The sequence below is a fragment of the Rhinatrema bivittatum genome, chromosome 12 (assembly GCF_901001135.1).
Source record: "Rhinatrema bivittatum chromosome 12, aRhiBiv1.1, whole genome shotgun sequence".
NCBI lineage: Eukaryota > Metazoa > Chordata > Amphibia > Gymnophiona > Rhinatrematidae > Rhinatrema > Rhinatrema bivittatum.
This window is the reverse complement of record NC_042626.1, coordinates 82356224-82377546: the sequence shown is the minus strand read 5'-3', so window position 1 is coordinate 82377546 and position 21323 is coordinate 82356224. Positions and strand designations below refer to the sequence as shown.

Genomic DNA, 21323 nt, shown 5'->3' with positions numbered 1-21323 from the left:
ATTGTCCGTCAACATCTCTAATTTTGGTAATTTGTGATTTAGCCTCTTGTTCCTTTAATTTCCTCGCCAGCTGTTTGCTCGCCTTGTTCCCGTATTCAAAGTGTCGCTGTTTAAGTAGGTCAAGCTGATGGGCCAGCCGTCCCAACTCCAAATCTTGCAACTCCCTATGTGCCTCCTTTAACTGCTGCAATATATGGCTCTCCCTGAACTGTTTGTGACGGAGTTCTAGTACTGCAATAGATTCCAAAAGGTGTAATCTTTTCTTTGCAGATTCACGTTTAACATGTGTTGCCCGGGATATAAAAAGGCCCCTCAATACCACCTTGAGACTTTCCCATAGAGTGGCTGGCGATACCTCCCCATCATCATTAGTGTCTAAAAAGTCCTGTATGCCCTTTTTGATCTCCTCTACAAAATCTTTGTCATCTAGCAAGAGGTCATTGAGTCGCCAAAACCTTGTCCCCTGGGCGTCTCCTGCCTGACTTAATGTTAACCAGATCGGAGCATGGTCTGACCAAGTGATACTGCTAATGTCAGTATCCAAAACTCGGCTTACCAGTACTTTGTCTATCAAGAAGAAATCAAGTCTCGAATAGGACTGATGCGGGTGAGAGAAGAATGTGTAGTTTCGTGTCGAAGGATTCAGTAACCGCCAGTTATCTATAAGTCCCCTATTGTCAATAAGGTGCCTTAGTGCTAATCTTCCCTTTCGGCCACCACCAGGTCTAGGGCCCGTGTTATCCAAGTATGGATTCCTAGTGATGTTAAAATCCCCCCCTAATATTAGGTGATCCTCCATCCACTCCCCAACTATTTTAGATATCTTATGGAGGAAATCTGCTGGGTCACCTGCTGGTGCGTATATGTTGGCCAATGTATACACTACATTTTGTATGGTCACCTTCAATAAAATATATCTACCTTCTATATCTCTTAAAACCGTGCCCACCTCTGCAGTAATATGCTTGGAGAGCAATATGCCCACCCCACAATATTTACCCCCTTTTGTGGCGGCGGCATGATAATATTGAGGAAAATCCTTGGAGTTCAGAAGTTTTTCAAATCTTTTTGCCAAGTGTGTCTCCTGACAAAATACAATATCAGCCTTCTGGGTTTTCATGTCATGAATAAATGTTTTCCGTTTCCTCGGGTTGTTTAACCCTTTGGTATTTATAGAAACTATTTTCAGACTAGCCATCTACCTGAGTAATAAGATGGGTAATGCACATTTCTGGCCCCCATGCTGGTATAAGAAACTGTAGAGACACGGTACATGTCTCAGCTGCCCTATGCTGCGCGCTCCAAACTTATGCCACGGATCTGCCTTATCTGGAAGTGTAATGCCCTGGCCCCTCCCACGCCCCCCCGTCCCTTCCCCTTCCCTTAGTGACCCACTCATCCAGCCGTGGATCTCGCCTTTCGAGAGCGATGACATCATCGGGCAGGCTCCTCCCTCATCCCCCCACCATCTAAGTGTAACCAAACCTGCATCAACCATTCAACAATCACATAACTGAGTGCAATAACACCATCCAAACTTTAACCAAAACCAAAACTTTGGCCGTCTTTGAGATTCGCCAATATGACCTTACGATAAGTCCATGTGCCGCCAGAGCCTTCAAGAAGCTCTAAATTGTCCCTTCGCCTCATCCTGGGCCGTTAGACGTGGAAGGTTCTTCTGGGTGTCTACGTAGCCGCTTCCCTCCTTTAGGCACTCTCTGCCAACGGGGGTATTCTCGCTGACGTGTAGTATCCGTGCTCTCCGCCGGTGAAGATCTGTTTTCTGCAGGAAGAATGCCACCCGCTCTAAGAATGTCCTCTGCTTCCCGCACTTTCTGTACCCTGGAGGTTATTCCGTTAATAGTGAAGCTGAGGCCAAAGGGAAAGAGCCACTTATAGCGAAAGTTCTGCGCACGTAAAGCTTGTACCACGGTTTTGAACTCTCGTCGTTTCTGGATAGTGGTGAATGCGAGGTCCTGAAAAATTTCTAGCTTATGACCTTTCCAGGTCACAGTCCCTTGTTTCCTGGCGATCCCCATCACTTTCTCCTTGGTAGCAAAATTATGAAAACATGCAATTATGTCCCGGGCTTGATTATTCCTCGGGGCTCCAAGTGTTCTGTGTGCCCTGTCTAGCAATATACCGGTGACATCTGCCGGGCTGTCGCCTTCCCCTAACAGCTGAGCACATATTTCTTGCACCACCCTGGCACTGTCGGAGAAGGTCGCCTCCTCAGGGATGCCCCGGAACCTAAGGTTGGATCTACGCAGTCTATTCTCCATATCCTCCATATGTCTGGCCAATTCATCGTGCGAGTCCTTAATTTTCTGATAATCCGTGTTCAAGACCTGGACTGCAGCTTGTTGCTCTTCCAAACTGTCTTCTGTAGACTCCACGCGGTGCTGGAGCTCAGTGACGTCCGTTTTAATGCCCGCTACGATTTCCTCCAGCTCCTGACGAAACTGAGCCATGTCCTCATGCAGGGCCCCAAACCATGCTTTAAACTCCTCTCTGGTGGGAATCGGAGTATCCCCTTGCCCCAGGGACCCCTGCAGTACCTCTTCTGCCGGTCCCGGCGCTGATCGCGGCCCGTCCGCCATTTTGGCTCCCTCCTCTGATTCCAACTCTGCCGCGGCAGCGACAAAAGAAAATTCTTTAAGGTCAGTTTTTTTTTTGGCAGCCGTCATCCTTACACCTTGGGCTGCAGCTGGGTGGTTTTGCTGCGAAAACCGAGGCCTGGAAGTGCCGATGGCAAGCGATTTTGGTGCCGGGGATGAGCAGCCCGAGGCTCAAGCTGCCGGCCTGCGCGGTGACGTCATCCGCTCCCCAATCAATTTTCCTTTAAACCCCGCTATGCTCATCTCCTTGGCTATATCCTCTGGCAACAGAGTCCACAGCTTGATTATGCGCCAAGTGAAAAAGCACTTTCTACGATTTGATTTAAATCTGGTGGCTGTTAGTTTCATGGAGTGTCCTCTTGTTTTAATCCTTTATTTACCTGTTCTACCCCTCTCATGATTTTATAAACTTCTATCAGCCATCTCTTTTCCAAGCTGAAGAGCCCTAACCTGCGTAGCCTCTCATCAAAGGAGAGATGCTCCATCCTCTATCATTTTTGTCACATTCCTCTGCACCTTTTCTAGTTCCACTCTGCTTTCTTGAGATGCAATGACCAGAACTGCACACAATACTCAAAGTGCAGTTGCGCATGGCTCAGTACAGAGGCAATATGATAATCTCTTTTAATCTCCATTCCTTTTTTGATCATTCCTAACATTTTATTTGCTTTATTAATTGCTCAAATAGTTACACACTCGCACAAACAGATTTACCCGACCACTGTGCACACAACACTCACACAGATTTACTCACATCGCTGTGCATAGAATACACAGAAATTCATCCATAGATATACCCACATAGTGTGTATGCAACACACAGATACGCATGTCTATGCACACAGCACACACTTGTGTCACAAAGGGAACCAGCAAGTATGAATCTATTCCCGTACCTTTCGCACACAAACTGTACACAAGCCTGATACAGGTGGACTGCCGGGGAAAGGACAACAGCAGCAGCTCCAATCTGAGTCAGCAAAGAAGGCAGATCCTGCACCAAAGCCAGCAGCTCCTGACGCACATTCTCACCCTGCACACAAGCAGAACACAGTATAAAATATTAGCATGTGCTGAAAGTGGAAAGCGTGCTGCACCCAAGTGCTCACACCCTAGAAGCCTTGGTCCTCATCAAGAGCAGGGGCCTGTGACTTAATTTCCATCTTAGGAAGCTCATATGCCATCCCTGCAATCATGAGAGGCTTAGACAGGCAGTGACAGGTGCAGTTAACCCCCTCCCCACACAATCCCACCTCCCAATAACACACTTTCAATAAACAGAGTCAGAAGTCCATTACCTGCTATTAAGTTCACTTAGGGGCGGATTTTCATACTCCGCGAATAGGCCTACTTTTGTTTGCGCTCCAGGCGCAAACAAAAGTACGCTGGATTTTAGTAGATACGCGCGGAGCCGCGCGTATCTGCTAAAAACCTGGATCGGCGCGCGCAAGGCTATCGATTTTGTATAGCCGGTGAGCGCCGAGCCGCGCAGCCTACCCCCGTTCCCTCCAAGGCCGCTCCGAAATTGGAGCGGCCTCGGAGGGAACTTCCTTTTGCCCTCCCCTCACCTTCCCCTACCTAACCCACCCACCCGGCCCTGTCTAAGCCCCCCCCTTACCTTTGTCGGAGTAAATCCCTGCGCGTCAACGGGCCTCCTGCGCGCCGGGCCGCGACCTGGGGGCGGGTACGGAGGGCGCGGCCACGCCCCCGTACCGCCCCGGGCCGTAGCCACGCCCCCGTACCCGCCCCCAAAACGCTGCCGACACGCCCCGAAACGCCACGACGACCGGGCCCGCCCCCGACACGCCCCCCTCGGAGAACCCCGGGACTTACGCGAGTCCCGGGGCTCTGCGCGCGCCGGTAGGCCTATGTAAAATAGGTTTACCGGCGCGCAGGGCCCTGCTCGCCTAAATCCGCCCGGTTTTGGGCAGATTTAGGCGAGCAGGGCTCTGAAAATCCGCCCCTTAGAGAATAGCCACTGCCATTAGCAATGGAAACATGGAATAGACTTAGTTTTTGGGTACTTGCCAGGTACTTATGGCCTGGATTGGCCACTGTTGGAAACAGAATGCTGGGCTTGATGGACCCTTGGTCTGACCCAGTATGGCATTTTCTTATGATAGCTGCAGTCATCAACCCCCCCCCCCCCCCCTTAAATGGTATCGTCAGTAAGAGAGGCGGGAAGCATCCCCTCCCTATCTCACCGTGATACCATATTGCTTGCAGGAGGAATAGTAACGCTCTTTCATCTCTGCAGCTCCCAACTGCATCTCCTCCTCCTTGCGACTGAGGTCCTGCTGCAGTTGAAGGCATTTTGCAATCTGTTTCTTCAGAGATGGGATCTCATAGGTGACACTACGCACAAACAGACTAGCGACTTCAGCTGGGGTTGGGAGAAAAACAAGAAATGATTTCAGGTCTGCTCAAACAGCCTCCTCCGAAGCCTGAAAGAGTGGAGGCAAATTACATACCTAAGTAAGTGCTCTCTCTCATATAAAGGGACACAATCTCTTGCCAGTCCTAAGAAGGTAGACAGGGACAGAGTGAACTTCATCAGGGCGCAATAATACAAATGAACAGTAAACAAAAAACATTATTCACACAGCAAAAATGTCATGCACCCAATGAAGCGCTTCAAGCACACCCTGGAGAGCATGCACCATGCAGAGAATTTCAGGTACCCCCAGGGGTGTGCGCCACATGCAGATCTCTCACTCACCTTCATACGCTGAGAAGAATAACGGCCAAAAATATTCTTTGTGGATGCCTCTGTGCCTTTAAGGATTTGAAGAATTCTCAGACAATTAAAATAGTGAATATCTAAAAAGAGAAAATTAGGAAACCCAGTTTACAAACCTCAATACTCAAGAGTCTGAAATCAATTCCATGATACCCTTAGCATCCAGTGCAGTGTCAGGGATTAACCCCATGACACCCTCAGTATCCAACACACTGATATTGGAGAAATTACTTACCTGATAATTTCGTTTTCCTTAGTGTAGACAGATGGACTCAGGACCAATGGGTATCGTGTGCTCCTGATAGCAGTTGAAGACGGATCAGATTTCAATCTGACGTCAGCCCTCGTACATATACCCCTGCAGGAAGTGCAGCTCTTCAGTATTCTCCTTGAAAAGCATTGTGGATATATGTATGACTGAATAATTTGAATAACTTGATTAACTTTATAACTTGGTTAACTTGATTAATTTGAACTGATTGAATTGGCTATAGCTGGAGACCACCAGTGCCCTCAACTGAGAAACGTCGACACCCGGTAGGATGGGTGTCCTACATGAAGGAAAGCATGGCTTACCCTTGAGTCACTCGCTCCCGGGGATGTCCCCCGAGAATTCCATGAGTAACGGCAGCCGTGGGCGGGATGCTGAGTCCATCTGTCTACACTAAGGAAAACGAAATTATCAGGTAAGTAATTTCTCCATTTCCTAGCGTGTAGCAGATGGACTCAGGACCCATGGGATGAATAAAAGCTACTCCTGAACCGGGTGGGAGGCTGCCCGTGACCCACTTATTACTGCCCTTGCAAATGCTGTGTCCTCCCGAGCCTGAACATCCAGGCGGTAAAACCTGGAGAAAGTGTGGATGGAGGCGCATGTCGCCGCCCTGCAGATCTCGGTGGGTGACAGCATCTTGGTTTCTGCCCAGGACACTGCCTGGGCTCTAGTAGAATGGGCCTTGACTTGTAAAGGCGGTGGCTTGCCTGCTTCCACGTAGGCTGCCTTGATGTCTTCTTTGATCCAGCGGGCTATGGTTGCTCGCGAGGCTGCTTCCCCCTGCTTCTTCCTGCTGTGAAGGATGAATAGATGGTCCGTCTTTCGTACGGATTCCGACCTTTCAAGATATCTCACTAGGAGTCTGCCAATGTTGAGATGGCGTAGACTTCGAGCCTCTTCCGAATTCTTATGCTTATCTGGCGATGGTAGCGAGATGGAAGTGAGACACCACTTTGGGGAGGAACAACGGAACTGTGCGTAACTGGATGGTTCCTGGGATGAGTCTGAGGACTGGCTCTCGGCAGGACAGAGCTTCTAGCTTGGATATACGACGGGCTGAACAGACTGCCAGCAGGAAGGCTGTCTTCAATGTTAATAGTCTGAGAGACAGGCCACGGATAGGTCTGAAGGAGAACATAAGAACATAAGAAAATGCCATACTGGGTCAGACCAAGGGTCCATCAAGCCCAGCATCCTGTTTCCAACAGTGGCCAATCCAGGCCATAAGAACCTGGCAAGTACCCAAAAACTAAGTCTATTCCATGTTACCATTGCTAATGGCAGTGGCTATTCTCTAAGTGAACTTAATAGCAGGTAATGGACTTCTCCTCCAAGAAATTATCCAATCTTTTTTTAAACACAGCTATACGAACTGTACTGACCACATCCTCTGGCAACAAATTCCAGAGTTTAATTGTGCGTTGAGTAAAAAAGAACTTTCTCCAATTAGTTTTAAATGTGCCCCATGCTAACTTCATGGAGTGCCCCCTATTCTTTCTACTATCCGAAAGAGTATATAACCGATTCATATCTACCCGTTCTAGACCTTTCATGATTTTAAACACCTCTATCATATCCCCCCTCAGCAGTTTCTTCTCCAAGCTGAAAAGTCCTAACCTCTTTAACCTTTCCTCATAGGGGAGCTGTTGGTAGCCCTTCTCTGTACCTTCTCCATTGCAATTATATCTTTTTTGAGATGCGGCGACCAGAATTGTACACAGTATTCAAGGTGCGGTCTCACCGTGGAGCGATACAGAGGCATTATGACATTTTCCGTTTTAGTCACCATTCCCTTTCTAATAATTCCCAACATTCTATTTGCTTTTTTGACTGCCGCAGCACACTGAACCAACGATTTCAATATGTTATCCACTATGACGCCTAGATCTCTTTCTTGGGTTGTAGCACCTAATATGGAACCCAACATCGTGTAATTATAGCATGGGTTATTTTTCCCTATATGCATCACCTTGCACTTATCCACATTAAATTTCATCTGCCATTTGGATGCCCAATTTTCCGGACTCACAAGGTCCTCCTGCAATTTATCACAATCTGCTTGTGACTTAACTACTCTGAACAATTTTGTGTCATCTGCAAATTTGATTATCTCACTCGTCGTATTTCTTTCCAGATCATTTATAAATATTTTGAAAAGTAAGGGTCCCAATACAGATCCCTGAGGCACTCCACTGTCCACTCCCTTCCACTGAGAAAATTGTCCATTTAATCCTACTCTCCGTTTCTTGACTTTTAGCCAGTTTGCAATCCACGAAAGGACATCACCACCTATCCCATGACTTTTTACTTTTCCTAGAAGCCTCTCATGAGGAACTTTGTCCAACGCCTTCTGAAAATCCAAGTATACTACATCTACCGGTTCACCTTTATCCACATGTTTATTAACTCCTTCAAAAAAGTGAAGGGTAAAGCCATGGGTAAAGCCATGCTGACTTTGTTCCATTAAACCATGTCTTTCTATATGTTCTGTGATTTTGATGTTTAGAACACTTTCCACTATTTTTCCTGGCACTGAAGTCAGGCTAACCGGTCTGCAGTTTCCCGGATTGCTCCTGGAGCCCTTTTTAAATATTGGGGTTACATTTGCTATCCTCCAGTCTTCAGGTACAATGGATGATTTTAATGATAACTTACAAATTTTTACTAATAGGTCTGAAATTTCATTTTTTAGTTCCTTCAGAACTCTGGGGTGTATACCATCCGGTCCAGGTGATTTACTACTCTTCAGTTTGTCAATCAGGCCTACCACATCTTTTAGGTTCACCGTGATTTGATTCAGTCCATCTGAATCATTACCCATGAAAACTTCTCCATTACGGAGGTTCCTGCTAGGAAATCTAGGACCAGGTTAAGGTTCCAAAGAGGCACCGGCTAGTTTAGGGGTGGTCGGATGTGCTTGACTCCTTTCAGGAAGCGGGAGACATCCGGGTGAGAGGCTGTGCCGACACTCTCACTCTTGGTTCCGTAGTATGACAAGGCAGCCACCTGTACCTTGATGGAGTTGAGGGACAATCTCTTCTGTAGCCCGTTCTGTAGGAATTTTGACTGAGCGTGGTATGATGTCGTGGTCCGCGCACCAGGATTCGAATACTCTCCAAATCCTTATGTTAGTGATGTGGAGAATTTGCGGGCTTGGAGTAGGGTGTCAGTTACTGCCTCCGAGTATCCTCTCCTCCTTAGGCAAGCCCTCTCAATGGCCAGACCGTAAGAGAGAATCGAGCTGGATCCTCGTAGAGGATCTGTCTCTGTTGGAGCAGGTCTCTGTGTGGAGGTAGCAGCAGGGGGTTCCCTGCCAGCAGTCTTCGCACATCTGCGTACCATGGTCTTCTTGGCCAGTCCGGGGCCATTAGAAGTACTGGCCCCCTGTGGTATTCTATCTTGTGGATGATCGCGCCCAATAGGGGCCACGGCGGGAAGGCGTATAACAGAGTCTCCTGTGGCCGGTCTGTACCAGGGCATCGATTCCCTGGGACTGGGGTTCCCGCCTGCAGCTGAAGAAACTGGGTACCTGGGTGTTGGACCGGTTTGCCAGGAGGTCCATGGTTGGTGTTCCCCAACGGTTTACTATTAATTGGAATGCTGTGGTTGACAGTTTCTGACATTACTCTGACCGCTTTGCCTCAGAGTCTGTGAACGAACCTTAGGCAGGCTAGTCTGACTGCCCAGGCTTCTAGGCGATTGATATTCCATCCCGACTCTTCTTTGTTCCATTGCCCTTGGGTGGTTAGCTCCTGGCAGTGTGCTCTCCATCCTCGTAGGCTGGCATCCATGGTGAGTAGGATCCAGGTTGGGGAGGATAGTCTCGTTCCCTGGCTCAGGTGGGCTTCTTGTAGCCACCATCATAGTTGGGACCAAACTCTGTCCGAGAGCTGAAGCCGTACGGTGTATTTCTGGGACAGTGGATTCCATCGTGATAGTAGTGAGCGTTGTAGGGGTGCCCATAGGACTATTTCCAGTGTCGATGCCATGAGGCCAAGAACTTGTAGGTAATCCCATGCTGTGGGGCGAAGTTCGTTCAACAGGGTTCGTAACTGGGTCATCAGTTTTGATCTCCTTGTTGGTGTCAGGATGACCTTGTCTTGTTTGGTGTCGAACCGGACTCCCAAGTATTCCAGAGATTGGGAAGGCTGCAGGCAGCTCTTGTTTGTGTTGACCCCCCCCCCCCCCCCGAGGCTCTTCAGTAGAGTTTTGACTCTGTTGGTTGCCTGGTGGCTTTCCTCTGGGGATTTCACTCTGATCAGCCAATCGTCTAGATAAGGGTCCATGCGGATTCCTTCCTTCCTCAGTGTTGCTGCCACCACCACTATGATCTTGGTGAACGTCTGGGGTGTAGTGGCTAACCCGAAAGGTAATGCCCAGAACTGGTAGGGACGGTCCAGGATCGAGAAGCGTAGAAAATGCTGATGCTCTTGATGAATCGGAATGTGTAGGTAGGCTTCCAACAGATCCAGGGAGGTAAGGAATTCTCCCGGTTGTATCGCTCTTATATCCGAGCGTAGGGTTTCCATGCGGAAGCGAGGAATCTTCAGGTGATGGTTGACTGCCTTGAGGTCCAGGATAGGTCTGAACGTTCCTTCCTTCTTGGGAATGATAAAATAGATGGAATAATGGCCAGCATCTATTTGTTGTGCAGGCACCAGTGTTATAGCCTCTAAGGCTAGTAATCTGGTCAGTGTAGCTTCCACTGCCATTCTCTTGGAAAGGTCATGACAGGGAGATTCCACAAACTTGTCCGGAGGGAGGTGGTGGAAATCCGGGTAATATCCCTCTTGAATGATGGATAGGACCCACTTGTCCGAAGTTATCTCGACCCATCTTTGGTAGAATAAGGCCAGTCTGCCCCCCATAGCTTCTTCCTTTGGATGGGTCGGCTGATTTTCATTGTGGGGTGCGGCTGGGGCCTGGGCCCGAGCTGGCTCCCCTTTTATTGTGCTTGTTCCGAAAGGACTGCCTCCGGCCTGCAGGGCGGCCCGCTTGATATGAGCTTCTATATGGGTTGAAGCGCTGTGATCCTCTGCCTCTGGGAGGTCCAGGGGAAGGATCGCTGGTTTCTCTTATTCCTATCCTCCGGTAGCCACGGCAGTGGGGACTCGCCCCACTTGTTGGCTAGTTTCTCTATTTCGCTTCCGAACAAGAGTGTTTCCTTGAAAGGCATCCTTGTGAGTCTCGTTTTGGAGGATGCGTCGGCTGACCAGTTTCGGAGCCAGATTTATCTTCTGCCCGCAACGGTGGATAAGACTCCTCTAGCTGCTGTGTGTACCAGATCCGAAGCGGCGTCCGTGAGGAATGATACAGCTGGTTCCAGGGCTTTCCCAGGAGTGTTGTTCCTGGTCTGTGCACAGCAGGTCCAGTACCGGCTGGGGAGGGCCATGAGTTGGGTCCCCTAGGGTCTCTTCGCACTGTATACACAGGGCTGTGGCCTCCTCATGCTGTGCAGCTCTAATGTGGCACACTGGGCAAAGGCCCTGAGCTTTGAGCTTATTTTCAGGTGGTGCCATGGCTTGTGTGCATACAGTACAGTTGTGCACTCTGGTGTGTGAAATTGCGCGCGTAGGTTGGTGCACGCGTGCTGAGAGATGTGTGCGCACGAGTCGAAATTATGCGCCCGGCACAGTGAGCGCGTGGCTATGCACTTCGCTTGTGCGCCCGGTACTTGTGCGCATGGCTCGCCTCTGTGCGCTCGGATCGAGATGGCAGACGGCGGCGAACAGGGTCAAAATGGTGACTGCGACCATGTGGACAATATGGCGACCACTCGGAGGATCTCCACGTGGGAGGACCCTTGGATCTGACCGGGATCTAGCCTTGCTAGAGCAGATCAACCCGGTGCACTGGTCCCGGCTGGCGACCTGTGTGTCTCCTCGAGTTTCGAAGACCGGAGACTTTTAAATAGATTTCTACCTTACCTTGTCCCAGCGCTTCCCGGTTTCGTTCCGGGCGGTCTCCGGCTGCGGGGGGAAAGGGAAAATACCTTCACCGCCGCGCTCAAGGTTGCACCCGCTGCCTCTCAGCCTAACCCGATGTCGGGGGCTAGGTCCCCGCCGAGGGTCGGCCGCCAGTCTGAGGCTTACCTCAGAGGGATAGCGGAAATCACCTCGGGAATCTCGACTGGGGGAGGGACCCAAACAGGTGTCACCGCAGGAGAGCGGGCTTCGTCTGTAGAGGTAAGATTTCTTCTTAATTTGGATTTCTTTGGTAAAATTTACTCTGATGCTGTGCTAATGTGCATAGAGTCCCTAACTGCTATGGAGACGGAAAATACTGAAGAGCTGCAATTCCTGCAGGGGTATATGTACTAGGGCTGACGTCAGATTGAAATCTGATCCGTCTCCAACTGCTATCAGGAGTACACTATACCCATTGGTCCTGAGTCCATCTGCTACATGCTAGGAAAAAACCTGTGTGCCTATCTGACTCATCCTTTGCCCACCCATTTAATGGATGAGACCACAGAATATAGCTGCTGCAGTAAAATCTTCCACAATCTTCCCTCCCTTCCCCAAAGTAGAAGAACTGAACACTTCTATGTTCTCAGGTTACAAGTCATTCCAGATCTAGGAATCAGGATTTCAGGAATCCTAGGAAGGACTCCAGTGTCCAGGAGCAGGAAAAATGAGGTAGTGCAGGTCAGAGAGACTCAGTAGTACTGCACTGTGGCCACCAGAGGGCTGAGCAATACCACTCTTACAGGATCCTGAGAGCAGCTGTCTGATCTCCTCATTTTCTGGCATGTCCTGTATGGCCACATTGATCTTCTCTCGAATCTCCAGCACTAGATTCTGCCATTTCAGATTGCAATGCCTCCGGTCTACCAGCCAGTCTGTTAAGGAAGAAAAGTGTGGTGTATGAGGGATAAACCTGCACTGCACTCTCCACTACCATGCACATCATCTCCCAGATTAGAATACAAAACAATTTAAGAAAGAAGAAACGTTTCCATCTCAGAAAGTTTAAGAAAATATAGTTACCGAGCAGTTTACTAGTCTGAATATCAATCGGTAAATTCTGATGGTCCTGTTGGAAAATAGATTATTTCAGAAATAAAAGAATTCGAGCAGCAACAAAAACCAATGGGAAGCAGGAAAGTTGCTAGATTTGACTTATATATGCAATATAAATACATAAATATCTGACTGCATGATTTCACAGTAGATATATACCATATAAAAATAATATTCACTCACATATATATATAGAAAAAATATCATGGGATACAATTTTCACACAAGTAAAAATGCATTCATGCATATAAAACACTTTCTGATCATTGTTTGGCCTGCATGCAATAAAAATATGCATGGTGTAACATGATGCATACTTTTGCATACTGCTGATTTAGCACACCTTTATCTACTGGAGAAAGTATACAGAGGAGAGGAGTATTCCCGACAGCAGGAAAGTGAATGTACACATCTTTAATCCATTTTTGAGAGAACCTAACAATGTAGAGTTAGGTGACTCCAGTCCTGGGGTGCTACAACCAGGTCTGGTTTTCAAGATATCCACTACCTCTGCGTGTGCATTGTTCTGGTGGATATCCGAGTTGCCTATCCCTGCTGTATTGTAAACACAATTGTTTGCTGTATATGGAGTAGCAGCCTAGTGGTTAGAGTAGTGGTCTGAGATCCAGGGTTCAAATCCCACTGCTTCTCCTTGTAACCCTGGCAAGTCACTTCACCTTCCATTGCCTCAGGTATAAATTTAGCTCCTAAAACCTGCTTTGAAGTGCCACGAAGTGTGGAATATAAATAAAATCTCTCTACACCGGCACAGGCATAGTGTGCGGTTCGCAGAATCGCTTTTATGCATTTTTATTTGTAGACGTTGGATTTTCCACTTTTTTGATCTGAAAGTGAACTGAATGAATGCAATCATATAGTATCATTCCTGCAGCTCTGCACGGAAAGACGTCTTCCAGCCTGGTGTACGTGCACTTACACGACCTCCCAACCCTGGTACCGACAAAACTTCCCACTCTGATTCCAGTTCTCACCTGCATTCTCCGCCACCTCTCTACGCGTCCGCGTCTCTTAGGTCATGGAAAAGCAAAGGTGAAAACCAATCACTGCACATCACGGCGGCCAAAGTAACCAATCAGAGCACACGTTCTGCAAGCGACGAAGCGGACCCGTGACGCTAAAACGCCAGAATAGGAGCAAAGAGCAAAACTGACGTTTGACCAATAACAAGAAAGTAATGTTTCAACCAATCACCTTGAAACGAGAATATTTCGGCCAATCAGACTTACAGACGCTCGCAGTTCCCCCAGCGTCGCCGGCAGATGGCGAAGCTGAATTGCTTTTCGTTCATTTTGCCTGGAAATGTCAATGAAAGAGTATCGCGGCTGTTGTATTTCTGTTAATTATGAGCGTGCCAGGAGATTTAATTAAAAAAAATGGACAGTCTGAACCTTTGAAGAGGATGAATATCGTGGCAGGATCAGTGGCAATGGATGCGTGCTCTATGTTTATGATTTTAGCCTCAATCCCTAGGACTGCATCACAACCCCCTCTCCAGGCAGCCACATCCACCTACGAACCCTGCTGACATTTGATTTTACCAAGGAAACTTAAGAGTTTGCAACCTGATTTCTCAGCCCTTTCTGATCCAAGCATGCGGTAAGTAAATGCGAGAGATGCTGTATACTTTAGATTTCTTCTCTTTGACTGCATGTTATGAACAATACCTACGCTTGAAACCTTGACAACTGGTGCTACTGCTCACAAGTTTCTGCCTTGTGCTAACTCATCTTCTTTTTCTTTTGCCTGTTCAGAATTTCTATTTATGATGTCTAATACCAAAATGTAAAATGATTCTTCGTGCTTATCCCAGACTTCACTTCCCTCTCCACACAGCTAATCCCTAGCTATCTGGCTATACCCCTCACACCCCACAGCTAAGGATCTTCTGTGCTTATTCCAGACTTTTACCCCTCATAGGCTTTATCCCTCATTTCCCCACAGATAAAAATTCTCTGTTCTTATCCAAGGCTTTCTTGGATCCGTGTTGCTTCTTTCTATCTCAACCATATCCATCAGGAGGCCATTCCATGCAGCTAGCAACATTTCCATGAAGAAATAAATCTCTGATGTTGTTCCTGAGTCTACCTGCATTGATCCTGATATATCTTGTTCTAGAACATTCTTTCTTTCCTATGAAAAAATACCTCTAAAGTATTTGAAAATCTTTTATATCCACCCTGTTTCTCCTCTTCACTAGTGTGTACATATTTATGTCCTGAAGTCTCATCTTATATTAGCTTTGGTGCAGACTCTGCAGTGCCCCCAGCTTGTCTCTATCATTTCAGAGGATTGGCATCCAGAACTGAACACAGTATTCCAGGTAAAACTGTCACCAGTGTCATGCACAGAGGTATTGCTACCTCCTTTATCTGCAGCCCAGCATCATAAAGACAAAGAAACATGACAGCAGAAAAAGACCACATGGCACATCTAGTCTGCCCATCTGTCCAATTTATCCAGCCTGACAATTCCGATCACTCCCTCAGAGATCCTATGTGTCTATCCCCTGCCTTCTTGAATTCATTTACTGTTTTTGCTTCCACCACCTCCACTAGGAGGCTGTGCCACACATCCACCACCTTCTTTGCAAAGAAATATTTCCTAAGATTACTCCTATCCCTTTTCACCCTCATCTCATGACCCCTCTTTCTAGAGCCTCCTTTCTATTGAGGAGAGGCTGACCTCATGGGAATGGAAGCCTTTGATTTCCCCTATCTCACCTCTTCTCTAGGGTATACATGTTTAGATCTTTAAATCTATCCCCTTCCTGTTCGTATCCCGGATCAGTCCAGAGGAGTGGGGTTATGCATCCCTATCAGCAGATGGAGACAGAGAACAAAACTTTGAGGCACTGCTACATAACTGAGAGTGCCACCTGCAGTCCCTCAGTATTTTTCTGTCTCCAGCAGATAGTAGAGGTGCATACGTGCAGTCTAGAGGTGTTTGGAAAAGAAAAAGGATAAGAAGAGGATTCAGCTCCCCAAGGTGTTGGGTTCCTTCATGGTCCATCCCTCGGGTAGAGCAGGGCAGGCAGGGGGTTGGCAATCCCTGTCAGGACTCAGCCCTTTTTTGGCAGGAGGAGGGTAGATAGCCAGGGATTCTGGTTCCAGCTCTCCCTCTGGGCCCTTGTCTCCCTCGGTGGCCTGACTCCTCAGCCTCCTACCTCCAGAAGCAGGGTAGTTCTGTCCCCTAGTTTCTTTGTGTTCTATCTCTTTAATTTAGTTAAAATAAATAAATAAAAGAGAACTTGGCAACTGATTCCGATGGGTAGGGAACTTCACTTATTGGACATGTGTTGTATCCTTTTGCGATATCTCAAGGTGACAAATCCTTTTTGGAGATCGGATCATCTATTTGTCCTGTTTAATAGAGCAAAGAAGGGAAATAAGGCTTTCCTAGTGTGTAGCCAGATGGACTCAGGACCAGTGGGTATTGTGCTCTTCTGCTAGCAGATTGGAAACAGAGTCAGATTTCAAAGCTGACGTCACTCTAGATATACCCCTGTGGTAACCTCAGCTCTTCAGTATCTCTCCATCTCCTAGCAGACGTGCACAACTACACGCTGAGCCGCGTTTACAGCTATACGCGCGCATTGAAGCTGGGGGGCAATGGCACCAGTGCCCAAGAAGGCCAGAAGGCTATGCATAGCCTGCAACATAAGGGCGGCACAGCCTGAATTGGAGTCCTGCCTGTGTCAACATGCAAAGAAGCCCAGGGGGAACCAAAGCCTGGTCCCTTATTGTCAGGAGATGGTTCCGAAACTATCGACGATAGGTCCCTGGATCTATGCATCTCCGAGATGGCTTCTCCACAGGAGGGCACCTCTGGGGCCCCTACTCCGACTCCCCCTGGGATTAACATGGACCCAGGGACCTTCACCTGGTTGGAATTTTTCCAGGGCCTGCAAGCCTTTGTTCAGACGCAATCAGCCCTGTCCGCACTCCGGGTTCAAACCCTGCTGGAAGCACAAGATCCTCCCGGCCCTGCTCGGATGCCTTGAGACATGCCTTGCCTAACCAAGAACTTCTCTGACAGGGACCCAGACACCTCAGATGATGAGGGTGACTCCCTGGAAGAAGGAGAATTCCCTCCAGGAATGCTTCGCTTCTTCCACAAGGACAAATTACCAGCCCTTGTTTCTCAGACTTTGAAGACGCTGGGTATTCCAGGCACGGAACCTATGGTGGAACCAAAGAAGAACCCCATCTTGGTGTACCTTCGTAAGGCCTCATGCTACTTTCCAATGATGGAAGCCATCCAGGAACTGATTGACCTGGAGTGGGATGCCCCGGAGGCCAGCTTCAAAGGGGGTCGAGCCTTGGAAGCTCTATACCATCTAGAGTCAGTGACCAAGGAACGCCTTCGTTTCCCGAAAGTGGATGCTATGGTCTGTGCCGTCTTAAAGCAAACAATGATTCCGTTGAGGGAGGGGCTGCATTGAAGGATACTTAGGACAGACGATTGGAATCCATTCTTAAGCAGGCCTTCGACACAACAGCAATGACACTGCAGATTGCTTCCTGCTGCGCACTGGTGGCACGTTCCTGCTTGCTCCTCTCGAGAGAGGCAAATAACTCCAGAACTTATACTGATGAGACGATGGAACCTGCAGCAGCCTTCCTGATGGATGCAAGCTCAGACCTGGTGCGCACCTCAGCCAGGGGCATAGCCTCGGTAATGGCAGCCAGAAGATAACTATGGCTAAGGAATTGGTCTGCGGACGCAACATCTAAAGCAAATCTCACAAGAATGCCCTTTAAAGGATATCTCTTGTTCGGAAGCGAATTGGAGAAGTTAGCCAGCAAATGGGGCAAATCCCCCAGTGCCTCAGCTACCGGAAGATAGGAATAAAAGATCTCGGCGTCCCTCCCCCAGAAGAACCAAAGGCAGAGGCTCGCAGTGCTTTAGATCCTACAGGAATTCACAGTTTCAGGCACCTCTTCCCTCCGGAAAGTCCCAGCCCTTTCGGAATCGATAGACCAAGAGGGGAGCAGGCCCAGGGGCAGGCTCCAGCCGTGGACCACAATGAGAATGGGCCAATCCACAAGAAGAGGAGATAGGAGGGTCGACTTGCCCTCTTCTACCAAAGATGGGTCGAGATAATGTCGGACAAATGGGTACTAAACATCCTTCGAGAAGGTTACTCTCTGGAACTCTGCAGCATCCCTCAAGACAAATTTATGATGTCACCCTGCCACTCCCACAACAAGAGACTGGCAGTAGAAACCACTCTAACAAGGCTACTCAGTCTGAAGGCAATAACTCCGGGTCCCACGCCCCAACAACATACGGGGCACTATTCCATCTATTTTATCGTTCCCAAGAAGGAAGGATCTTTCCGGACCATCTTGGATCTCAAGAACGTCAACCGTCATCTACGTGTACTACACTTCCGCATTGAAACTCTGCTCCGTAATAATGGCAGTAAAACCGGGAGAGTTTCTAACCTCCCTGGATCTCTCCGAAGCCTACCTTCACATCCCAGTCCATCAGGATCACCAGCGCTTCCTACGCTTTGCGATACTGGGTCACCATTACCAGTTCCGAGCGCTACCCTTCAGCCTAGCAACTGCCCCCAGAATGTTCACCAAAATCATGGTGATCGTGGCGGCAACACTGAGGAAGGAAGGGATCTTGGTACACCCTTTCCTGGATGACTGGCTGATCAGGGCAAAGTCTTCAGAAGAGAGCCGGCAGGTTACCAGCAGAGTCAAGAGCCTACTGCAGGAACTCGGTTGGGTCGTGAACACGGGCAATTGCAGTCTGCAACCCTCTCAATCTCTAGATCCGTGGTACCTGGGGGCCTGTTTCAACACCAAACAGAACAAAGTCTTCCTCCCTCCTCCGAGGAGAAGGAAACTGATGGAACAATTACGACGATTGATGATCAATACATGCCCCAAGGTATGGGACTATCTTCAAGTCCTCGGCCTCATGGCATCAACCCTGGAGGTCGTCCCATGGGCAAGGGCCCATATGTGACTGCTCCAGCGCTCCTTATTGTCACGGTGGAACCTACTGTCCCAGGACTACTCATTTCGCCTCCAACTACCAGCAGAGGTATGTTCTCAGCTCCTGTGGTGGCTACAGGAAGACACCTAAGCAGAGGAGTAAGCCTATCCCCACCAAACTGGACCTTGCTCACCATGGATGCGAGGGTGGGGAGCCCACTGTCAGGAACTGATGGCCCAGGGACAATGGAACAAGGAAGAGGTGGAATGGAACATAAATGACCTAGAAGCTCAAGCAAGTGTACCTGCGATTCAGCCACAGACTCCGAGGCAAAGCGATTCGAGTAATGTCTGACAACGCGACAATGGTTGCTTACATCAACCGCCATAGAGGAACCAGGAGCCAGCAGGTGTCTCTGGAGATAGATTCTCTCATGGCATGGGCGGAGATAAACCTACAAGGGATCTCTGCCTCCCACATCGCAGGAAAAGACAACATCTCAGCAGACTTCCTCAGCAGATAGACCCTGGACCCAGGAGAATGAATGATGTCGACCACAGCCTTCCAACTGATAGTAAATCGCTGGGGCCTCCCAGCCATGGATCTACTGGCCACTCGTCTCAGTGTCCAAGTTCCCAGGTTCTTCAGCCGCAGACGAGAGCCACACTCCCAAGGGATAGACCCTCTCGTCCAGACTTGGCCAGAGGAAGACTTACTGTACGCCTTCCCCCCCATGGCCACTACTGGGCAAGGTCATCTGCAAGATAGAACATCACAGGGGACTAGTTCTACTAGTGGCCCCGGATTGGACAAGATGACCAAGGTACGCAGACATGCAAAGACTCCTTGCGGGGAACCCTCTGTGCCTACCTCCACACAGGGACCTTCTCCGACAGGGCCCGATTCTCTCTTACGATCTGGCCCTTGAGAGGACTCGCCTGAAGAAGCGCGGTTACTCAAAGGCCGTGATTGACACCCTATTCCGAGCGTGCAAGTTCTCCACATCCCTGTCTTACATACGGATCTGGAGAGTATTCAAAGCCTGGTGCGAGGACCGCGGAATACTCCCGCAGACAGCCAAGATTCCCATGATTCTGGAGTTCCTACAGGATGGTATGAAGAAGGGGTTGTCACTCAATTCCCTCAAGGTCCAAGTAGCCGCACTGTCGTGCTTCAGAGCCGAAGTGGACGGTATCCAGCTATCAACCCATCCGGATTTGACCCGCTTCCTGAAAGGTGTTAAACAACTCCGACCACCCCTAAAGTGACCAGTGCCTCTATGGAATCTCAATCTAGTATTAGACTTCCTAGCTGGGGCTTCCTTCAGACCAACACGCGGTCTGTCACTACGCCTCTTAATGTTGAGGACTATATTCCTCAACATTTAAATTTAAATTTAAATTTATTTAAATTTTAATTTAAATCTGATTTAAAGCCCGGCAGGGCTTTAAATCAGACCCTGCTAGGCGCCACGCGCCGAGCGTCGCGCACCGAAGGAGCGCGACAAAGGGGCCTGCCCCTTTGTTTCGCCCCTTCGTTTTTGATCCTCACTTCCCCGAGCAGCATCGCACCAATGCTGCACTAGTACTCAGCCAGCATCCATCTTGCTTCACGTTCTTCCAGCTCTCTCCCAGCAAGCACCATACTGCACCCAGCCAGTGTCATCTCAGCAAGCTCTCAACAAGCATCCATCCTGCAAGCATTCAACAAGTGCTCAGCAAACAACCATCCTGAGCAAACAACCACCCTGCAAGCATTCAGCTAACAACCACCCTGCAAGCATTCAGCTAACAACCACCCTGCAAACAGTCAGCTAACAACCATCCTGAGCAAAACAACCATACTACAAGCATTCAGCAAACAACCATCCTGCAAGCAGTCAGCTAACAACCATCCTGAGCAAAACAACCATACTACAAGCATTCAGCAAACAACCATCCTGCAAGCAGTCAGCTAACAACCATCCTGAGCAAAACAACCATACTACAAGCATTCAGCAAACAACCATCCTGCAAGCAGTCAGCTAACAACCATCCTGAGCAAAACAACCATACTACAAGCATTCAGCAAACAACCATCCTGCAAGCAGTCAGCTAACAACCATCCTGAGCAAAACAACCATACTACAAGCATTCAGCAAACAACCACCCTGCAAGCATTCAGCTAACAACCACCCTGCAAGCATTCAGCTAACAACCACCCTGCAAGCATTCAGCTAACAACCACCCTGCAAGCATTCAGCTAACAACCACCCTGCAAACAGTCAGCTAACAACCATCCTGAGCAAAACAACCATACTACAAGCATTCAGCAAACAACCATCCTGCAAGCAGTCAGCTAACAACCATCCTGAGCAAACAACCATACTACAAGCATTCAGCAAGCAACCATCCTGAACAAGCAACCATCCTGAGCAAACAACACTCAAGCAACAGCAAAACAACTACCTCTCAGCACTCTACATTAAAGCAAAAGACTCACAAAGACTGCCTTCTCCCCCCGGTCCATCAACAGCACAAACGCAGCACCACTACAACACAAGCGCTACACGCTAAAATGTTCCCCACCTTCCCAATACCTATTTTACAACACAGCCTGTCAGCAATAGGAAAACCTAACAGATCATTCATACTACAACACAAACGACAGGCGCTACACCGAAACCTTAAATCATTCACCCCAATTTTGATAACACC

General features: G+C 48.6%; 2 protein-coding genes across 4 annotated transcripts in view; one reads left to right on the top strand and one right to left on the bottom strand.

Moving 5' to 3' along the window:
- Window positions 1-13800, bottom strand: part of CDK5RAP3 (CDK5 regulatory subunit associated protein 3) — a 43456-nt gene extending 29656 nt beyond the window's left edge. The window contains exons 1-7 of one of the 2 annotated variants that reach the window (XM_029574200.1): window positions 13647-13790; window positions 12622-12667; window positions 12342-12473; window positions 5338-5438; window positions 5090-5138; window positions 4823-5001; window positions 3515-3651 (exon numbers count right to left, since the gene is read on the bottom strand). In XM_029574200.1, coding sequence (XP_029430060.1) covers window positions 3515-3651; window positions 4823-5001; window positions 5090-5138; window positions 5338-5438; window positions 12342-12473; window positions 12622-12667; window positions 13647-13652 — 650 coding nt within the window. In that variant the 5' untranslated portion in view covers window positions 13653-13790. Of the gene's footprint in view, window positions 1-3514; window positions 3652-4822; window positions 5002-5089; window positions 5139-5337; window positions 5439-12341; window positions 12474-12621; window positions 12668-13646 lie in introns of both variants that reach the window. The other variant, XM_029574201.1, reaches the window with a different exon arrangement.
- Window positions 13801-13888: 88 nt separating this feature from the next.
- PRR15L (proline rich 15 like) overlaps window positions 13889-21323 on the top strand; it is a 96159-nt gene continuing 88724 nt past the window's right edge. Inside the window, exon 1 of one of the 2 annotated variants that reach the window (XM_029574202.1) lies at window positions 13889-14271. In XM_029574202.1, the coding sequence (XP_029430062.1) occupies window positions 14267-14271 (5 nt within the window). In that variant the 5' untranslated portion in view covers window positions 13889-14266. The remainder of the gene's footprint in view (window positions 14272-21323) is intronic. The other variant, XM_029574204.1, reaches the window with a different exon arrangement.